Raw genomic sequence first — 17,504 nt, forward strand, 5'->3', positions numbered from 1 at the left:
AATTAGTTTCCTTTCATGTACATTATCATCAACCCATCTATATGTCCCACAGCTGAGCACGAGCCTCCTCCCTCTCAGGCAAGAGTTTAGACCATAATCCGCGACCCTGTCACAATGCGGGTGGAGACTTCACACGTTGTCCAAGGAACGTTTGCGAATTTTTTTTACGTGCAGTTTTCATCACGATGTTTTCCTTCACCGAAAAACTCATGGTAAATTTTAAATTATTCGCATGTACATACATACATATAGTCAAATTTATCATTCTTAATCATAACAAACCTTCGCTACAGTCATAAAATCATAAAAAATTTGAAATCATGGTAGCCGAAACGAGAAGGATTTGGATGGATGCATTGACTTACAAAGATGGATGCTAACGTTAATACCTAGTTTTTTTTTGTATGAAAATGTAGGTGCGCATTTGACCTTCATCTCACCTGATGGAAAGTGACGATGAGGTCGACGATCGATGGAGCCTCCACATCTAAAAGTCGATGGCTGTTTGCCATATAAATGTGGAAGTGTACCTAAGGCTTCGTGCGAATCCGTAGTTTAGGTAGGTACCTGCCAACAGTTAAAATAAATAACTTATTACGCTAAAGAATATTATAGGTACTAAACTATAATTAAACCTCCTGCTTATTAAAACCCCAAGATTTATTCATAGAAAGTTCCATCAAAGGCACGGAAGAATGATGATAGCCTTAAACTTGGAAACACTGACCATAGTCTTGCGTCATTTTCATTAAAAATATAAATCGTAGTATTCACTTAGAGAATGGAAATAGTCTAAGGGTCGTATTCTAGAACTCTATTCAATGCTCAAGTCAGGACTTGAGTATGATTTCAAGCACTGGAAATACGACCCTAATGTCAAGGACTTGAGTATGATTTCTAGTGCTATAAATCATACTCAAGTCCTGACTTGAGTTCTGGCATACGACCCTAGGAGTATTCAATACATAGTTCTCTATTAATCGTTTTTTTTTTATTATTGTTTTGTGCTCTTTTGTATTTCTACTACTTAGCTTTGTGGATAATACATAATGTTCCAGTGCACCCTATGATCTTATATACAAAAAACGGTGCACCCATATGTTACGACACAGATTTATTATTTATTTTTATAGGATTTCCTATTGCAGCTCTTAATTATATTTTTGTCTGTCTTAGCACTTCTCGATTAGAGTCTGTGCCACAGAAATATTTAAAAACTATGTAAATTCAATTTTGGGTTAGAAAAGCATAAAAGTTCGGAAGATTTTATATTTATAGGTTTCTGTAAGATACATAATATAACAGAAGTCTAGTAAAATCCCAAAAATAACACAGTGTTATTTGAAAAGTGTGGCTAGTTATTTTACTTTTTTATTTTATCTAATTTGAAAGTAAAATATTCGTTAACTGTCGTTATTTTTCATTAATTTGTAAAATTTGATTTTACGTTCTTATAAATTAAAAAAATATATATATTGACAAAGCTGTGATATTCATTATTTGATTGATTTAACAAAAACTGTGTTTTTATAACCGTATCTGTTTTGTCAGAAAATCTAAAAAAAAATACATTTTTTAATTATTATTTTTTTATATACAGGTAGTTTTTTATAGAGGCTATACTAAATTGATGTTAAAAGATGTTAATTTAATTGCTATTTCATGTCTAATTCTTATTTATATATTTATAAATTTTACTATTTCTTATACTCACATTTTTGTTCCGCTAAATTTGCCGGTGTGTGTAGTTATAATTTGATAGGTAGGTACTACGAATAGAAATAAGGCTAGATTAACAAAATAATCGTTACCTGTTGGATACCTTTGTGGTATCCAATAGGTAACGATTTAAAAAAAATTGTATTTAGGATATTAGACTTTTTTTGTATCTATATCGCGTATATTTGTTTTGTCAAACAAACCAACATTTAGTTAGCCGTGACCATGGGAACTGTAAAGGGCGAGAAATGTTGGTTTGTTTGAAAAACAAATATATCTACGCGATTTAGACCCGAAAAAAAAATAGTTTCATTTCCTCTGTGTAACAATCGCGAAAATCTCAGAACTCGATAAAATTTATATCGTATTAGCACTTTCCAAGTACTAAAAGCCGGTTATAAACTACATTTTGTTTACAATGTTTTTGCTAAGAAGGATGTCCTTCGTTTTATTTGTTTTTTGTAAATAACCTGAAACACATTATGTAGGTAATATAACACACATTAAAGCTTAAAAACCTGATATCTACCACAACCCATTTAAATATTTACTCATCGGGCTATTTGACATTCAATTGTTTAATCAATAATATTTGCCCTTCCAATTAATTGGTTGTGCAATCTAATTAAGAGCGTCTTTTAGATATAATACCTTGACGATTTATTGAACCTTTTGTGAGGTTTCTAAGCTTGATGTAAGTCTCTAATACTATAACAACTGTGTTGTTTTAGAATTTTTTAATCATGAATACAAAGATCGAACACTAAGAAAAACTCCTTCGACCCGGCTGCGGAACGAACACGAAGACCTGATGAATTTTTCTATGTGCTTGTTGCAGATCTTTGTTTTAGGGTTTTGACGGCTTTTTGAAACTATTGATTAGCCATTCTTTAGTGAGCAAAAAGAATACGAGATTTTTTTTAAACCTACAGTACACAAATAATACATTACCATTACATAAGACTACCTACTAATTGAGGCACACGAACATATTCTCACCGCAATAATATATATTTTACGAATCGTATTCTCAGTACGTGTGACCATAGATATAGGAAAGTGACGCACCCTTAGCAAGACTGAGCGTCGCCAATTAGCAGATCCTTTACATTACACGATAACATTGGGTAACAACCTATAAGGGTGGCAAACTAGGGGATGAATTACTTTTGAAGATTGTTTTTTAGTGCTTTGTACCGATATTATGAGTTAACCATAAGTCGTTATAATTTAAAATACTTACCCCATTTGCCTTCGTCAAGAAAGAAAACGGTAATGAGTCTAAACAGTTAAGAAAACTTAACTGAATTCGCAAAATAACACATTCTTGTGTGGTTCGTAATTTGGTCCATGCGTGCGAGCCCAAAGGAAAGTGATTAACATCACCGGCACGTACTCAGTCGCAGAACGTTCCACTGTCACCTTTATTGGCCTTTTTCCATAATCGTTACATAAAGGCTCGCACTTTACGCCTTCATTACAGAGAAAAACTTTCCTAAACTCGTTTTAAGAAGTTTTATTTAACAAAAATTTACCTACAATAACGTCAATAAAAATTTAGTTTTCTATCTAAAGGTACAAAGCTGCAAATTAACGAATTATAGAGAGTGAGTAATTTAAGTACTTAATGTACACACTCGGCCTATTTTTCTATTCCTACTTTTTTGGCTTTACATCACCATTTTTTTTTAATTTTCATATACTCGTAAAAACTGTATAGATATATAAAGGATTACCTCTTATATTTGACAGAATAATACCACTAATACTATCGTTTATACAATGCACATGTTAATAACCTGTAACTTAATTTCTTTAATTAGAGAGCGATTCCATCCATTAATATACCATTATATTATTATGTTCAAATGGATTTAGTACAGAGCTGATGCTTTTTTTGCGATTTTAAAGGGATCTCTTTAGTAAAAGTTGTCCATATTATTGGTCAAATTCAGCTATCTTCGAGTGTAACGCATTAATTTACGTCGTTACCTATGAAACTGCCGCTTTCTACAGATAATTGAAGAAAAAAAAAGACAAGTATATATTTAATTAATCCAAGTATTGAACATTAATGTCGATGCACTTTTGCCATTTTAACGGAAATTCAATTTTGCCTATGCTGCAATTGTTATGCTACGTCTCAAGAAGCTGTAATGAACAATGTCGGATAGGTCGACCATCCACTCTGAAGCAGCTTCTTCCGACTCAAATTGCGTTTGGGAAATGGTTTGGTTGCCTCCCCTGTGGCCAACCAGTACGACTGACGTGTTCCATTGTCATCCAAGATCCACTTTTCATCACAAGTGACTATCCGATTCAGAATCCCCTCCTTTGAGTGCCTATTCAACAAGTCAAGCCAAGCTTCGACGCGATTTTGTTTTTATTGTTCAGTGAGTTCATACGGCACCCACTTTCTTAGCTTTATTATCTGTCCACTCTGAAGCAAATGAATCAACAGGTATCGTTTTATCACTTACGTTGAAATTTGTTGCTAATTTCGACGTTGTTTGAGATGAATCTGCTTCTCCTATGGTTTTCAATTCTCGTTATCAACTTTCGTATCCGGTCGGCCATGGGCTCATAGTTGGGATCAAAACTTCCAGAACGAAAGAAGACCAAACCAAAAACGCAGTGTGCGCTTACCTGCTCTATCTCGTCCATACATATCGTTATACTGTTTACCGTCTTTACTGCGCTGGTGCCACGAAAGAACTCGTATTCAAAAATAACACGCAATTTTTCGTGGTTATTTGTAACTACGGAAAAGCTGTTTGCAGCTAAATCAAAGAAAAATCGGACAGCTGAAGAACAAATTAATAACTCATTTTTAAAAAGAAATATATAGCTATATTATAACCTATAATTTTAATTTGTAACTCTCGTAAAATCAAAGATATCGTACTTCAAACTTCCTAGTATTTGCAATCAGCAATTTTATTAACAATTAATATGTATTTAGGTACTAAAACTCTATCATCTCTCTGACAAATTTAAAGGACTTTTGTTACGCTAATTATAGGTTTGTTCTGCTTAACCAATTAATATTCAAGTACCTACCAGTGACAAAAAATATCACATAAACCAGATCGACATACGTAAATAAAATTGTCGAAATTAGCATAGAGTGTTACGCAACAATTATGTGGGTAAGTACACGCCGAGCGACACGCGTGCTCTTGCAGAAAGTAGGTAAAATCCACCACAGTAGTTAGTAGTATACTGTATTTTAACTGTTTTGTACTCAACTATAATGAGAAGAAAAGGAATCTCTGAAGAAAAAAAAAAGATATATAAGAACCAACACTGAAAAATATAGATTTTAATCAAGAGTCATGAATTATCTATCATCACTATCAAATATTTTTTCATTGTTGATAAGCTTAGGTTTAACACAGATTTCTTTGGATTGCGCATGTGCATTACAAAATGCCTACCTACTAAATTTCACCAAGAGAATAGAAAGAGTTCTTAGGTTTTCGCGATTGTTACACATAGGAAATGAAACTATTTTTCCGGATTTAAATCGCGTATACTTGTTTTTTCAAACAAACCGACGTTTCGGGCCCTTTACAGGTCCCATGGTCACGGTTGACTGTGTTTGAAAAACGATTTGAAAAAACAAATATACGCGATTTAAATCCGGAAAAACAGTTTCATTTCCTATGAATAGAAAGAGTTCAAAAGAAATTTTTAAAATCCTTGGACTATCGCTCTGGATTTTACTACACTGACTACGAAGATAGTGTAAAAAGACATAATGTACAGTCGCTAATTTCTAGACACCATTTCCTAGATAGTATATTTTTATACAAGCTCAAGTATATGACTGTTTGTTGCCTAAATAAATAAATAAAAAATAAATAAAATAAAAAATTTTAAACGCAATGGTCACTGGTCATAAGTCTTAATATCTACAAAAATATTTCAGTTATTCATTCGTTTCTCATCATCAACCGATATGTATACCTACTCCCTTATAGGGTTGTGAACCTTCCTCAACATGCAGGTTTCATCACGATGTTATCTTTACCATTAACGAAAAGTATCGCTACTAACCATTCACAAGTAACTTAGAAATTAAAATCATAGACAACGACAAGAGCACGTCTAGTTTGAAACTTTAAATTGAACCCTATGCCGCTTACTATAAGAACAATCGCCACAGGGTTCAAACAGAAGACCTCCAATTAAGAAGCAATTGTTCTCCCACTAGGCTACTAAAGCTCTTTGTGAAGTTGGACAGGCCTCGTCAAGTCCTCATATTCCGCAATACAATAGAGTCGAATAGGTATTAGCTATGATTGAGCTTTGCATAGATTGAAAAGATCTATATCTAACAAATATATATCAATTTTCGAACGAACAGATAAATGGTCACGACTACTGACTGGTATTTGTTAACTTAAACACTTTAGGTTTACGTTGGTTTGTTTGAAAGATTATATTGTTATATTGAAGATAGAAGAGATATTCGCGATTTAGCTCCGGCAATAATAATTTCAGTTAACTGCCTGTGTCCGAAGGTTACCATGCTGGACCGTCACGCAGAGGTCTCGGGTTCGATTCCCGGACCGGGATAAATATTTGCATGGCCTACATCTATTTCACTTGTGAGTTAGGGTGCAATTTTGTGGTTGTCTATGTGTGTTCCATGGCACCCGCGATACAGATTGCCTAGTGCGGGGCTATGAATGTGTGCGTTATTAATATTATTATTATTATTTCTAATGTAGTGCAATCGCGAAAACCTAAGAACTCGATATAACATAGGCACATAAACCCAGACTTAGTTCATTATTTTATCGAGTTGTTCTAAAAACGTTTAAATAAATTTTGTCAAGTTAAATGAAAAAGACGGTCCCTGACTATTTGTCTAAGTATTTATTAATCATAATCAAATACAAAACAAGACACTAGTTTTACAAACAAAGATTTACGACGAGATAAAAGCTTCCGCAACCCCTATCCTCTTTTAAATATTATAGTCATTATTTTATTAATCATCCTACCTAGATATTAAATTATTCAGAATTAATTCTCAGGGTGTAATATAGCCGCCCCAGGGTGTCGGTCTTTCCCTATATAAAAAGGCGCGACTATGCCCACGCGCATCAGTTTGTGACGGATTCACGACGCGGACGCAACACGGTGAGTAAAAACCACTCAGTTAATTTTCTTTTTACGTTAAATCAAGGTAATTAGTGAGAAGTTCCTTTTATTAATTAAAAAAGGTAAAAAAAGTATTCGAGATAGGTAGTAGTATTAGTACGAGAAGATCTAAACAACAATAGCAATTAATTACGTGTGAACTCTTGATATATTTTTAGAAAGGCCATTGTACAGTGATTTTGATATTTTATAATAAAAAAGTTTTGAAAAATTTGGGGATTAGCCCTTGTTCAGGTATCACAAAAAGAATTAAAATTAATAGTGTAACAATAATTACATTATCTGACGTTTTAAAGCTCTCCAAAAATACTAAAACTCTATATAAGTTTCTTTACTATTAACATACCAACTCTAAAGTTGTCTACTTTAATCTTTTAACTATAAAGTTTTCTCCTACGAATCATAAACTCGTCAAATTGCTCTATATAGTTTAAATTCCGTGGTCATGTATGGAATTTCCATAATATCTCAATTTATATTCGCTGCTCTCTTTCCAAAATAGTCACCGAAAACGACCTTTCTAGTAGATAGTGTAAATGTGGGAGGAATGAACTCCTTGGTGGCATTAGGGCGAGAGAACCGGAGGGAACCGGGGTTCTGTGAGGTCACTTTCTACCGACCGGTCCTGCCCTTTAACAATACCGCTTGTGTAATCCACATAACTCCAGGGAAAGTGACTTAGCACGTCCTCGAACTTCAAAATTAAGAAGTTGGACTTCCAATCCTAAATTAACATTATAATTCTTTATCTTCTTAAAGCCCAGTGTACATAAAATGTATATAATATAGGAAGCGATTCAGACCCCGACAATATTTATTCGTATGTTTATACGTAGTGTATATTATAATGAAAATATCGCATTCAAATTTAGCCATATAATATTCTTTATGACCAAAGGGTATCTAGACACATACCTACTTTATAAAATCCCGGTTGTGTGTTTCATACAAACCTGAGGGCGTGCTTGCTCGGGCCTGAACACAAAGCATGCTATTATAATTAGTACATTTTAATGTATTTAATGTAATAGCACTTTTTCCGTTGTAGTTTGCTGGGTCTTAAGAGGTTATAAAGGATACTTATAAATATTATAAATGTAATGATGTACCTACGATATAAGACAATTTTATTGCTTAAGTCCATAAGTACATAAATTCACTACATTTCTTGTGTAGATTATCCTTTACATCTATAAAATAGAAGAAATACTACTTTATTACACAAAATTAATTATTTTTGTGATATGCATCCATGATCTTTAACTCAATACAAAAAGTTCATCGTCTATTCAAAAAAAAACATAAGTAAGGGAATGTTAATGTACTTTAATTTTTATGTTAAATAACCGGAATCTATTGGATATAAATTTCTTCATAATAAATATTAGTATAGAACCCAACCTTGTTTAACCGCCGAACCGACTCATCTTCAAGATAATCGTAAAATTCGTTTAGCTTAGTTTGGTAAACATTTTAAAGAAATGACATCATTGAACGGCGTCTTGTGTTAGATACTGTTGCTACCAACAGGGACATAATATACTTCCGCCATATTGGAATAAATTACAATTATAGAATTAATCGTGTATGTAATTGCCTAATTTTTTATTTTACTTTGGTTACATTTTTCAGATAATCTACCATGCACCTCGTTATTATTGAAGGTTCTAACCAAAATGGTATTTATTACAACAGATGGCCCAATTCAGCACAGTATTCATCCTTGCGGCACTAGCCGCTGCCAACGCGCAATTCCCCAATGGCCGCATCTTGGAACCGCCAGTACCTTCGCAGTGCGTCCAAAGGACGATCCATGAAAGATACGTTGACAGTGAGTATTCTAATCCAATAATTAATACAAAATAATCTAATATCAAGCAATACTAAGCTACTACAGACTATCCTAACCAATTACATCAAGATTCCACACTTGGTTTTTGTTTATCGTCGATTAAAAAAATGCTTTATAGACTAAATACAACCTTAGCCATGTAAAGAGCGAACACTGCTAGGATTTTGGGCAGCAGGCCGCGGGGATCCAGTTTCACTCTTTGAGCTAGCTCGACTTAGGAGTCTAGCGTGATAGGTCACGCTAGTGTATTTAAGATAGATAGATAGATAAACACTTTATTGCTCACACACAAGAACAAGAATAGTACATAAACAACTTAAAACTAATGTGGGCAAAGGCTGTCTTATCGCTAAGAGCGATCTCTTCCAGACAACCTTAGAGTTAGAGGAAATCTAATCGGAGCGAGAGACGTAGTGTGCCAATTTTACAAATATAAAAATAAAAAAATAAATAGTATAAATTAAAACAAATACAAAATAAAAAAATTAAATAATGACACATAGTAATTTATAAAATATTTAATAAATAATGATATATTATACCTACGTAGATATATGTATGTATAAATATACCTAAATAAACTTATACTTACTAATAACTTATACTTACTAATACACACGTTGCAGACTAGGACTGTGATAAAAGATATTTACGCAATCCGGTTTTGAAAATAGGTAGCTTACTAACTTAGAATGTCGGATTTCAAATGGGAGATCGTTCCACAATATTGCAGCCTTAATGGTAAAGGAATCTTTGTAATACTCAGAGCGAGTGAAAGGAGGCTTCAGTAGGTTATCCATTTTAGACTTTAGTTCACGGTTGTGATCATCCCCGAGGAAGCGAAAACGAACCTTAAGGTATGGCGGACTACGAGGGTCGAATAGAACATTATAAAGAAAGCTGAAAACGTGCTCCTCACGGCGCAACTTGATAGGGAGCCACTAAAGCCTTCTCCTAAATTCGGCCATATGATCGAACTTGCGCAACCCTTATATGAATCTGATCCAAAGATTCTGTAGACGCTGGAGTTTGCTTAACAGATCCTCATTAAAATCAATGAAACAGACATCAGCGTAATCAAGAGCAGGTAAGAGCAACGATTGCGCAAGGTCAACCCTAGTCCTCACAGGAAGCAGATTTTTCCAACGCCGCAATGACCCAGAGGCAGCAAACACCCTCCTACTCACCTCAGCGATATATGGCGACCAAGACAGAGTGGAGTCAAAAAGAACGCCAAGATTTTTAACAACATTACTGTAAGGCAGAGGGAAGGAGTTGAAGATTTGCTTCGAGCCTCTAACGACGATGGCCTGCGACTTGTTAGGATTGACCGTACGGCCATGGGTTCGACTCCAATCGTGTATAGTCGCAAGATCGTCATTAAGTTCGGCGACTAAATTGTCCACGTCGTACACAGGAGACTGAGAATAAATCTGAAGGTCATCGGCGTACAAGTGTTACTGGCAAGAAAGTAAGGGAGTAAGGGAGTATATAAAGATGGAACAAAAAGGGGAGAGAGAACCCCGCCCTGAGCCACGCCTGCAGTAACGTCACAGAAGCTAGAATGCTTATTGTCGACACGAACACATTGCCGACACCCAACGAGGTAGTGGCGAAACCACTCCACTACCAAATCTGACACAAGGACTGATTTCAGCATTGCTAACAGAATATCAAAGTCAACAGTATTAAACGCGTTGCTAAAATCTAAGAGAACTAATACTGTCAGATGTTGATTCGACATACCCTCGCGAATGTCATCAGATACCTTGGTTAAAACAGTGCTATGCCCTGAACGGAAGCCAGATTGGAAAGGACTAAGGATATTGCACGAGTTCACGAATATTGTGATCTCGCAATGGACAACACGCTCAAGTACTTTGGAAAGGAACGGAAGAATAGAAATAGGACAAAAATGAGAAGGTAAAGATGGATTGGAGGTTTTAGGTATAGGTACTACAGCAGCTTGACGCCAGCAGCTCAGGAAGGTGCCAGTGTCGAGAAAAGTTGAAAATATGGCAAATTATAGGAACAAGAATTGAAGAACCGTGTAAGATCATCTTACGGTTTATTCCATCCAGCCCTTCAGCATTGGTTTTAACGGCCAAGATATTTTTCTCAACTTCGCCCTCGGTCACGGTATTTAAGCTTATAGTTATATTTTTATCTTTATGAATAAATAAATTTCTTTTGAAAAAGAAGGAAAATTAAACTTTGAAAAGAAACCGTCTACAGTTGTTGTTCGCCTTTGTCTTCCGTTTTCAAAATCACACCAGCTCCAGCAACTGTACACGCCAATGTTACGGTAGTGAAATTTAATTATCATCAAACTTAAACAATGTTTGCGTTATGCTTTTATCCATGGAATGTCTTTTATCAGTCTCGTTGTTAGTCGTCAGTGATAAGACACACTTTTTTGACCCATTTTAAAAAAGGAAATAGTTAAGATATTTTCTGGAGATAACACATCATTAAAATACGACTCAAGTGTTTGATATTTACGTAGAATCTACCTATGATAAGGTATTTATATAGGCACAAATACAAATAAGGTTTGTCGTGTTAACTCTCATCTTAATCAACAAACACTATAAATAATTAAAAGTAAATATACATCAATTTCCGCTCTACATTCCAAAAAAATGAAATTAAAAATACCTGTATTCTTTAATTTTGATTTTTTTTTATTACGAAGGTACTATAGAATATGTTCTTATTATTCCTTTGTTTTCTTTCTCACGCACTTAACCGGAGCGTAACTTTGACCTTCCTAGTTACTTTATTTGACTATTTATATTTAAAATGTAAATATGCGTGAAACGTTCATTTAATAGTCAATAATTATGTTATTATTAAAACAGTCTGTTTACTAAGCTGTTAATTTGCCCGACTGTTTTCTTTGAATCACCTCTACTGGCGCTTCGATGACTCAACTGAAACTCTTTATCCGAGAGTATTTTCGTTTCGATACTGCCGTTACTGCCCGGATAGCTCAGTCGGTAGAGCATTGGACTTTTAATCCAAGGGTCCAGGGTTCAAGTCCCTGTCCGGGCGACCCATATTTTATCACTCAATTTAATTAATACTCAATCACGTTAAATAAGTTGAGTTGTGTGCCTGATGGTAAGCTATACGCCTGTCCATAACAGTTGCAGTGCTACTCAGAGATTCAAATCGCAAAGAGGGACACTGCCACTGCACTCGTCACCCTGAGACATAAGACAAGTCCCATGTAGTGATGAAAGAGACTCAGTCTTATAATGCCTTTTAAAAAGCCTCGACTAATTTTTAACACCTCTAGTCTTTTAACCCTCAAGTCTTGAGTCATAAGACTAAAACTGAAGACTAATTCAAGTCGAAGTCTTTTAACGCTAGGAAGCTTAAAACACTTATTGGACTAAAACGACTGGCGCCTCATAGCCTCGGGAGTCGCGAGTCATGAGCCGTATGGTGTGATTTTATTTCTACCCACAAGGTATTTATTTTACGATTTTTATTATATCAAATAAACGTGATTATTTACTACATACTACTTACGTCATTTTTATTTATAAACTTCGGGTTTAATAAGACAGAAAATAGGTATAAGTCCTTTGCAAACAACTCGAGTCGTTCAAGTCTTTCAAGTCGTTTAAGTCTTTTGAGTCTTTTAGTATAACGACTGAATCTTATTAACAATCCCCTCCAGTCTTAATTTTAGAGTCAAGTCCTGTAAAAGTCGAGTTGTTATAAAACGCCTTAAAAGACTGAATCTCTTGCATCACTAGTCCCATGTGACTGTAATTTCACCAGCACTCATACCCTTCGTATTACTGTTGGGCGGCAGAAATAGGTAAGGTGGCAGTACTTCCCTGGACGACCTCTATCACAACGAGCTCTACTGCTGCTAACTAATGTCTAGCAAAATTTGTACATAGTGGCCATTGACTTACAATAATGTCATAAGTACATATAATTCGCGATCGTGTTCTAGGCCAAGTAACATTTACGTAGAGTGTGTATTTTAACGCAACTCAAACTAAACTAAACAATAATAATAATCGCGATAAATGCTTTGTTGCTTACTTTCAAGTAAAAGCAATAAATAATAACCCGACTTCAAAAAGCTAAACAAAAACAACAGAAGCGCTATATCACCGTCTGCGATTACCAAGACAATAGCACGGGGAAGTTAATCCTGTCAGTACGTATGTAACAATGAGGCAACAATATTGAAAGCAAGTTTCTATTGCTAGACATTTCTGTTCTCATAGTTTACTTGATACAACAATATCACGCTTTTACACTGACTATTGTGTATGAATGGTAATATTTCCGAGTAGTAAAAACGTAAAGACAAAATTAATTGTCTTAAAATGACGGTAGAGTCATCAATTACGAATACATATAATTTACTCATGTACGCAACTATGTAAGGGCCGGGTAGATACGACGAATCTCTTATAATGATGGATGCATCTAAATTCAGTGACGTAACAAAGAACCTGTACTGAAAAGTGAATCGTGGAGGTAGTTATTCATCCATAATTGAACAATTTAAAAAATCGTCTCTAATTGCGAATGAACTCATTCGTTTGTAACAAAGTTTAAACAAATACTCAGTGGCGAATTTGCCCCAAGGCCCAGCAGGCTCGGGCCAGAGCGGCCTGATTTTAGGGATGACCAATCGTGACAAAAAATTCACTGATGATAACAAGAAATAACTCAAAGTACCTAAATATTCTGAAGGTTCACAAACATTACGGCGAACCGCACTGCACCGCATCGTATAACAATAATCTTCCTAAATCACTTTCATACATTTTGTGCACAAAATATAGATGTTACATATTACATAAAATGTAAATATCTATAAATCTGTAAAAATATCTGTAATGTATAATCACTACATCACTACATGTTATCACTACCGCGTCTGTCTGTCTGTCTGATCGCGATAAACTCAAAAACTATTGAACTGTTTTCATGCGGTTTCCACGAATAGACAGAGTGATTCATGAGGAAGTTTTGAGTGTATAATTTATTTAGATTTGGTGTAAGTTGGCTGAAATATGACGATAATTGTTGAAGATGTCGGAAAAATCATTAGCTAGGCGCTTATTACTGGCGTGCGAACAAAGATACATCAAATCAATATTCTAGAAAAATATTAAAAATTTCTGAACTGTTTTCGATAAAAGTTGGCAATAAGGTAAATTCATTATGTAGTCTACCAGTATATGATGAGTGCTGAGAAGGGGCGGCTGGTACTGACTATATGGCCTGGGGCCTAGGGCGGCCAAGACTACAAATCCGCCACTGCAAACGCTTACACAATTCTTAGTCTTACGAGACGTGTAATAACTTTTTTATAATTTCGCGAGTTCAGGACAAACGTGTGGCTTCGTTGGTCCACTGCACAACACGGAACAAGACATTGCTAGCCTTTTTCATGGTTACGGGTATCGAAGACAACAACTCTTTCATTGTTTGGCAAAACAACCAGAGACATTATCTGCCCTTTTTATCATAACTTATGTTAGTTATGATAAAAAGGGCAAATAATGTCTCTGGTTGAACGTATTCGACGCTCAACGCATTCAGTGAAACGAGATCTACAACCTCCTCTAATCACTTTTTTATATATTAGTAAGTTTCATTTTATTCTTAATTAAAATCAACCCTAATTGTCATTTTTACTAACAAAAAAAATGTTAGGTGTCACAATCTCGAAATTTACCAAATTGCACTAAATGCGTTAGTTATGACAAGGATGGAGAATTGGTATCTTTGGCTCAAAACTTGAAATAGTGATTTGTTTTGGAATTTATGATTAGCATTACACGCCTGGGTCCATAAACAAACTAAAATATATTTTAGTAAATATAGTTTAGAAGCAATAGTCGATATATTATACCTAAGTAACACATATAAATGGAGTTGTTATTCGGGCCATTATAATAGGTAAGAACTGCTCCAGTACTCTTAAATATGCGAACATTTGTGAGACACGATAATACCTGCAATGTCATTTACCTTGCCGGGGCGTTGTTGCAGATGTACCTTGTGACCATTAGTGTATTGTTGAAAATTGCATTTATTGTTGAGCCCCGCTTCCCTTGCCTAAGGTTCCGATCATGCTAAAGCCCACATTCAAATCTTAATTATTATCGATTCTCTTTTCAGTTGATTCATACGAATGAATCAACTGAAAAGATTGAATGATGAATTCGATGCAACACAAATAAAATGTAGGTAATAGTTAGGTATGTGCTGTCAATATAAACAATATTCTGTTAAAATAGTTAACTATGGCCAAAACTCCTTCAAACCCCAAATTCTACGGCATAAACAGTCTTGAAATGTTAACGAAAGAACTAACAGATCCAGTTTAGTCCTGTTTCCTTTTATTACTTTTATAAAATATGCTAAATATCTGACGCCACGTATTCTCCGTCAGACAAAGGATACTTCTTCTCATGGCGAGATCCGGCACTACGTGGGGTGGAAGAAGATTGGCTGAGTGCACGCAACTATTGCCGCCAGCGCTGCATGGACCTCGTCTCCCTAGAGACCAGCGACGAAAATGAATGGGTTAAGGCACGCATCGTGCAAGACAAGGTAAGATTTGGATTACTTCTACGAAAGACTTCGAGCAGCAACACGAGTCCCAAACACAGCAAGAACTTAAAAGCAGCACTACAGTGTGTAGGCTACAGTGTATACAACGCTGTAGCGGTGGAGGAATGTGGTGCCGTTTATTCCCATTGTAAGCATTAAATATTAAATTTCTATATTCAAACCTTCTACGTATTCTATATCCTTATTGTAGTATTTGATAGTCAATACCGGTGATATATACCTATGTAGTCTCCCTTCTTAATTAATAAAACTCTTCCTATAGACTAATATGAATATAATTTTGGTAGCTTCTAATGATAACCACACTGCAAGAAAACCTTGAATCCAAAAGTACATTGGGACAATACCCGTGAATTCAATTAAACCGCAAGACAAAACTGAATTCGCTAATATAATTTCCGGCGGCCTCACCTTCAAATTGGTGTGACCAAAAATTTTTTTGTAAAGTGTGTTAACATAATATATTTTTCCTCTTAGAACAAATATGTAGACAATCGCAATATGGAAATAACAAGCAGTCAAAATGGTCTGTCCTGTTCTTTGAATGAATTTCAAGTATCTTAGGCAATTGTGCATATTTTTCACACAATACAATTTTTCAACCTTGACCTGTTTAGTGAGATTGCTGAATCGTCATGGTAACAAAACATAGCACTTACAAGTATTGTAACTTTTTTGAAATGTGTAGCTACTACAGAGGATCCTTGAAATTCACCCTTGGTGACACCCACCCATACAAATTTTGCTTGTTCATATGCTACCTACAAGTCTACAACTATAGGTTCCGACCAAAAATTGTCGCCGTGACCGTGACGCGGACCCTCTCCTTTCAAGACCGAACTGAATAGAGTAGAAAGTTGCATTCGTAGCCTTAACTAATTCCAACGCTCTTGTTTTTTGGATTGCTTTCGAGAATACTTACCCATTGTCACTAAGAACCCGTGAAGTACCTGCTGACGCATGCAAATCTCCAAACTCAGCTATGTGTCGACGTGACCGGGAACACAATACGATGTCTAATCAATTTTCCTCCAGAGTTTCACTATTGACATCATGTTCTTCATTTCGTGGGAATCCATGTTTTGTACTTACATACAGGAAAAATAATTATTGACAAGCTATTTCTTTGTAATTTAAACTCGATTTGTCTTATTTGTTCTGTTGCTTAACAAATGCGTAAAACGCGATGACGATTGCGAAGTGGCCCTTTTTGTAATTGTCGTAAATCAAACTGATTGTATAACAGTTTCATTGATGTAACACGGAAAGTGTTATGGAAGATTAAAGGTGATGTCACAGTCATAACGAAGGAAGGAAGTAGGACCTATAAGTAAGACGACGATGAGTAAGTGCAAGTTACGGCCACACCTTGGATAAAGTTACAGCTTTCTTTAACGTTTATAAATCCTTTTTTATGCCTTTATCCAATACATAGCCTAAAACATACACAGCAACATCTAATTAAATTTAATAAATACATTAAAAGAATTAGATAATGCACAAAGCAAATTGCAAATTGTCCATAATAAAGGTCAATAATGGCCATTGTCCCGGCACAGAGTATTGTTATGTTAATCAAGTGGCGTTTGAGGCTAAGACTGTAAGGGCTTGATATTCAATTGAGACAAATTGCAAACAATGTAGAGATATGTTGATGCTATTGTCTGCGAATTGCCGGTTTATTCCGCTTTACAGTCTCAACTATTAATGATGTTCACTTTTTTAAACGTAATGAGTAGGTATGACATATTTTAAGGGTTGCTTGAATTAACCAGAACAAATTGTCCTGTGTAGGTACTCGTATTCTAGAAACCTCTTGATAAGCCGGGCATAAACCGAACTTTGCATTTTATTCTGTTTAGGTAAAATACATCTGGACGTCAGGCCGTCTGTGTGACTTCAAGGGCTGCAATCGTCCTGACCTGCTGCCCAATGAGATCAATGGATGGTTCTGGACCGCCGAGCTGCAGAAACTGGCTCCTACCACTAATCGTCAGCAGAATGATTGGTCTGAAGGCGGTGGCATTGGAAAACCTCAGCCTGACAATAGAGTAAGTCTTGAATTAATGCAAATTATTCTATGACCTTCCTCACAGACCAATCAGCTATCTAAATAGTCATCGTCGCCGTAATGTATACA

The 17,504-nt window shown here is 35.4% G+C and overlaps 1 protein-coding gene and 1 non-coding gene across 2 annotated transcripts in view; both read left to right on the top strand.

The window, feature by feature from the left end:
- Positions 1–8,586: 8,586 nt before the first annotated feature.
- LOC113232837 overlaps positions 8,587–17,504 on the top strand; it is a 10,465-nt gene continuing 1,547 nt past the window's right edge. The window contains exons 1-3 of the mRNA XM_026467684.1: positions 8,587–8,722; positions 15,183–15,343; positions 17,227–17,415. Coding sequence (XP_026323469.1) covers positions 8,587–8,722; positions 15,183–15,343; positions 17,227–17,415 — 486 coding nt within the window. The remainder of the gene's footprint in view (positions 8,723–15,182; positions 15,344–17,226; positions 17,416–17,504) is intronic.
- On the top strand, positions 11,725–11,797 carry Trnak-uuu. Its single transcript has one exon. It is a non-coding gene; the product is annotated as a tRNA-Lys (tRNA).

This window comes from Hyposmocoma kahamanoa, unplaced genomic scaffold, assembly GCF_003589595.1.
Source record: "Hyposmocoma kahamanoa isolate Upper Pololo Valley unplaced genomic scaffold, ASM358959v1 78, whole genome shotgun sequence".
Classification (NCBI taxonomy): Eukaryota; Metazoa; Arthropoda; class Insecta; order Lepidoptera; family Cosmopterigidae; genus Hyposmocoma; species Hyposmocoma kahamanoa.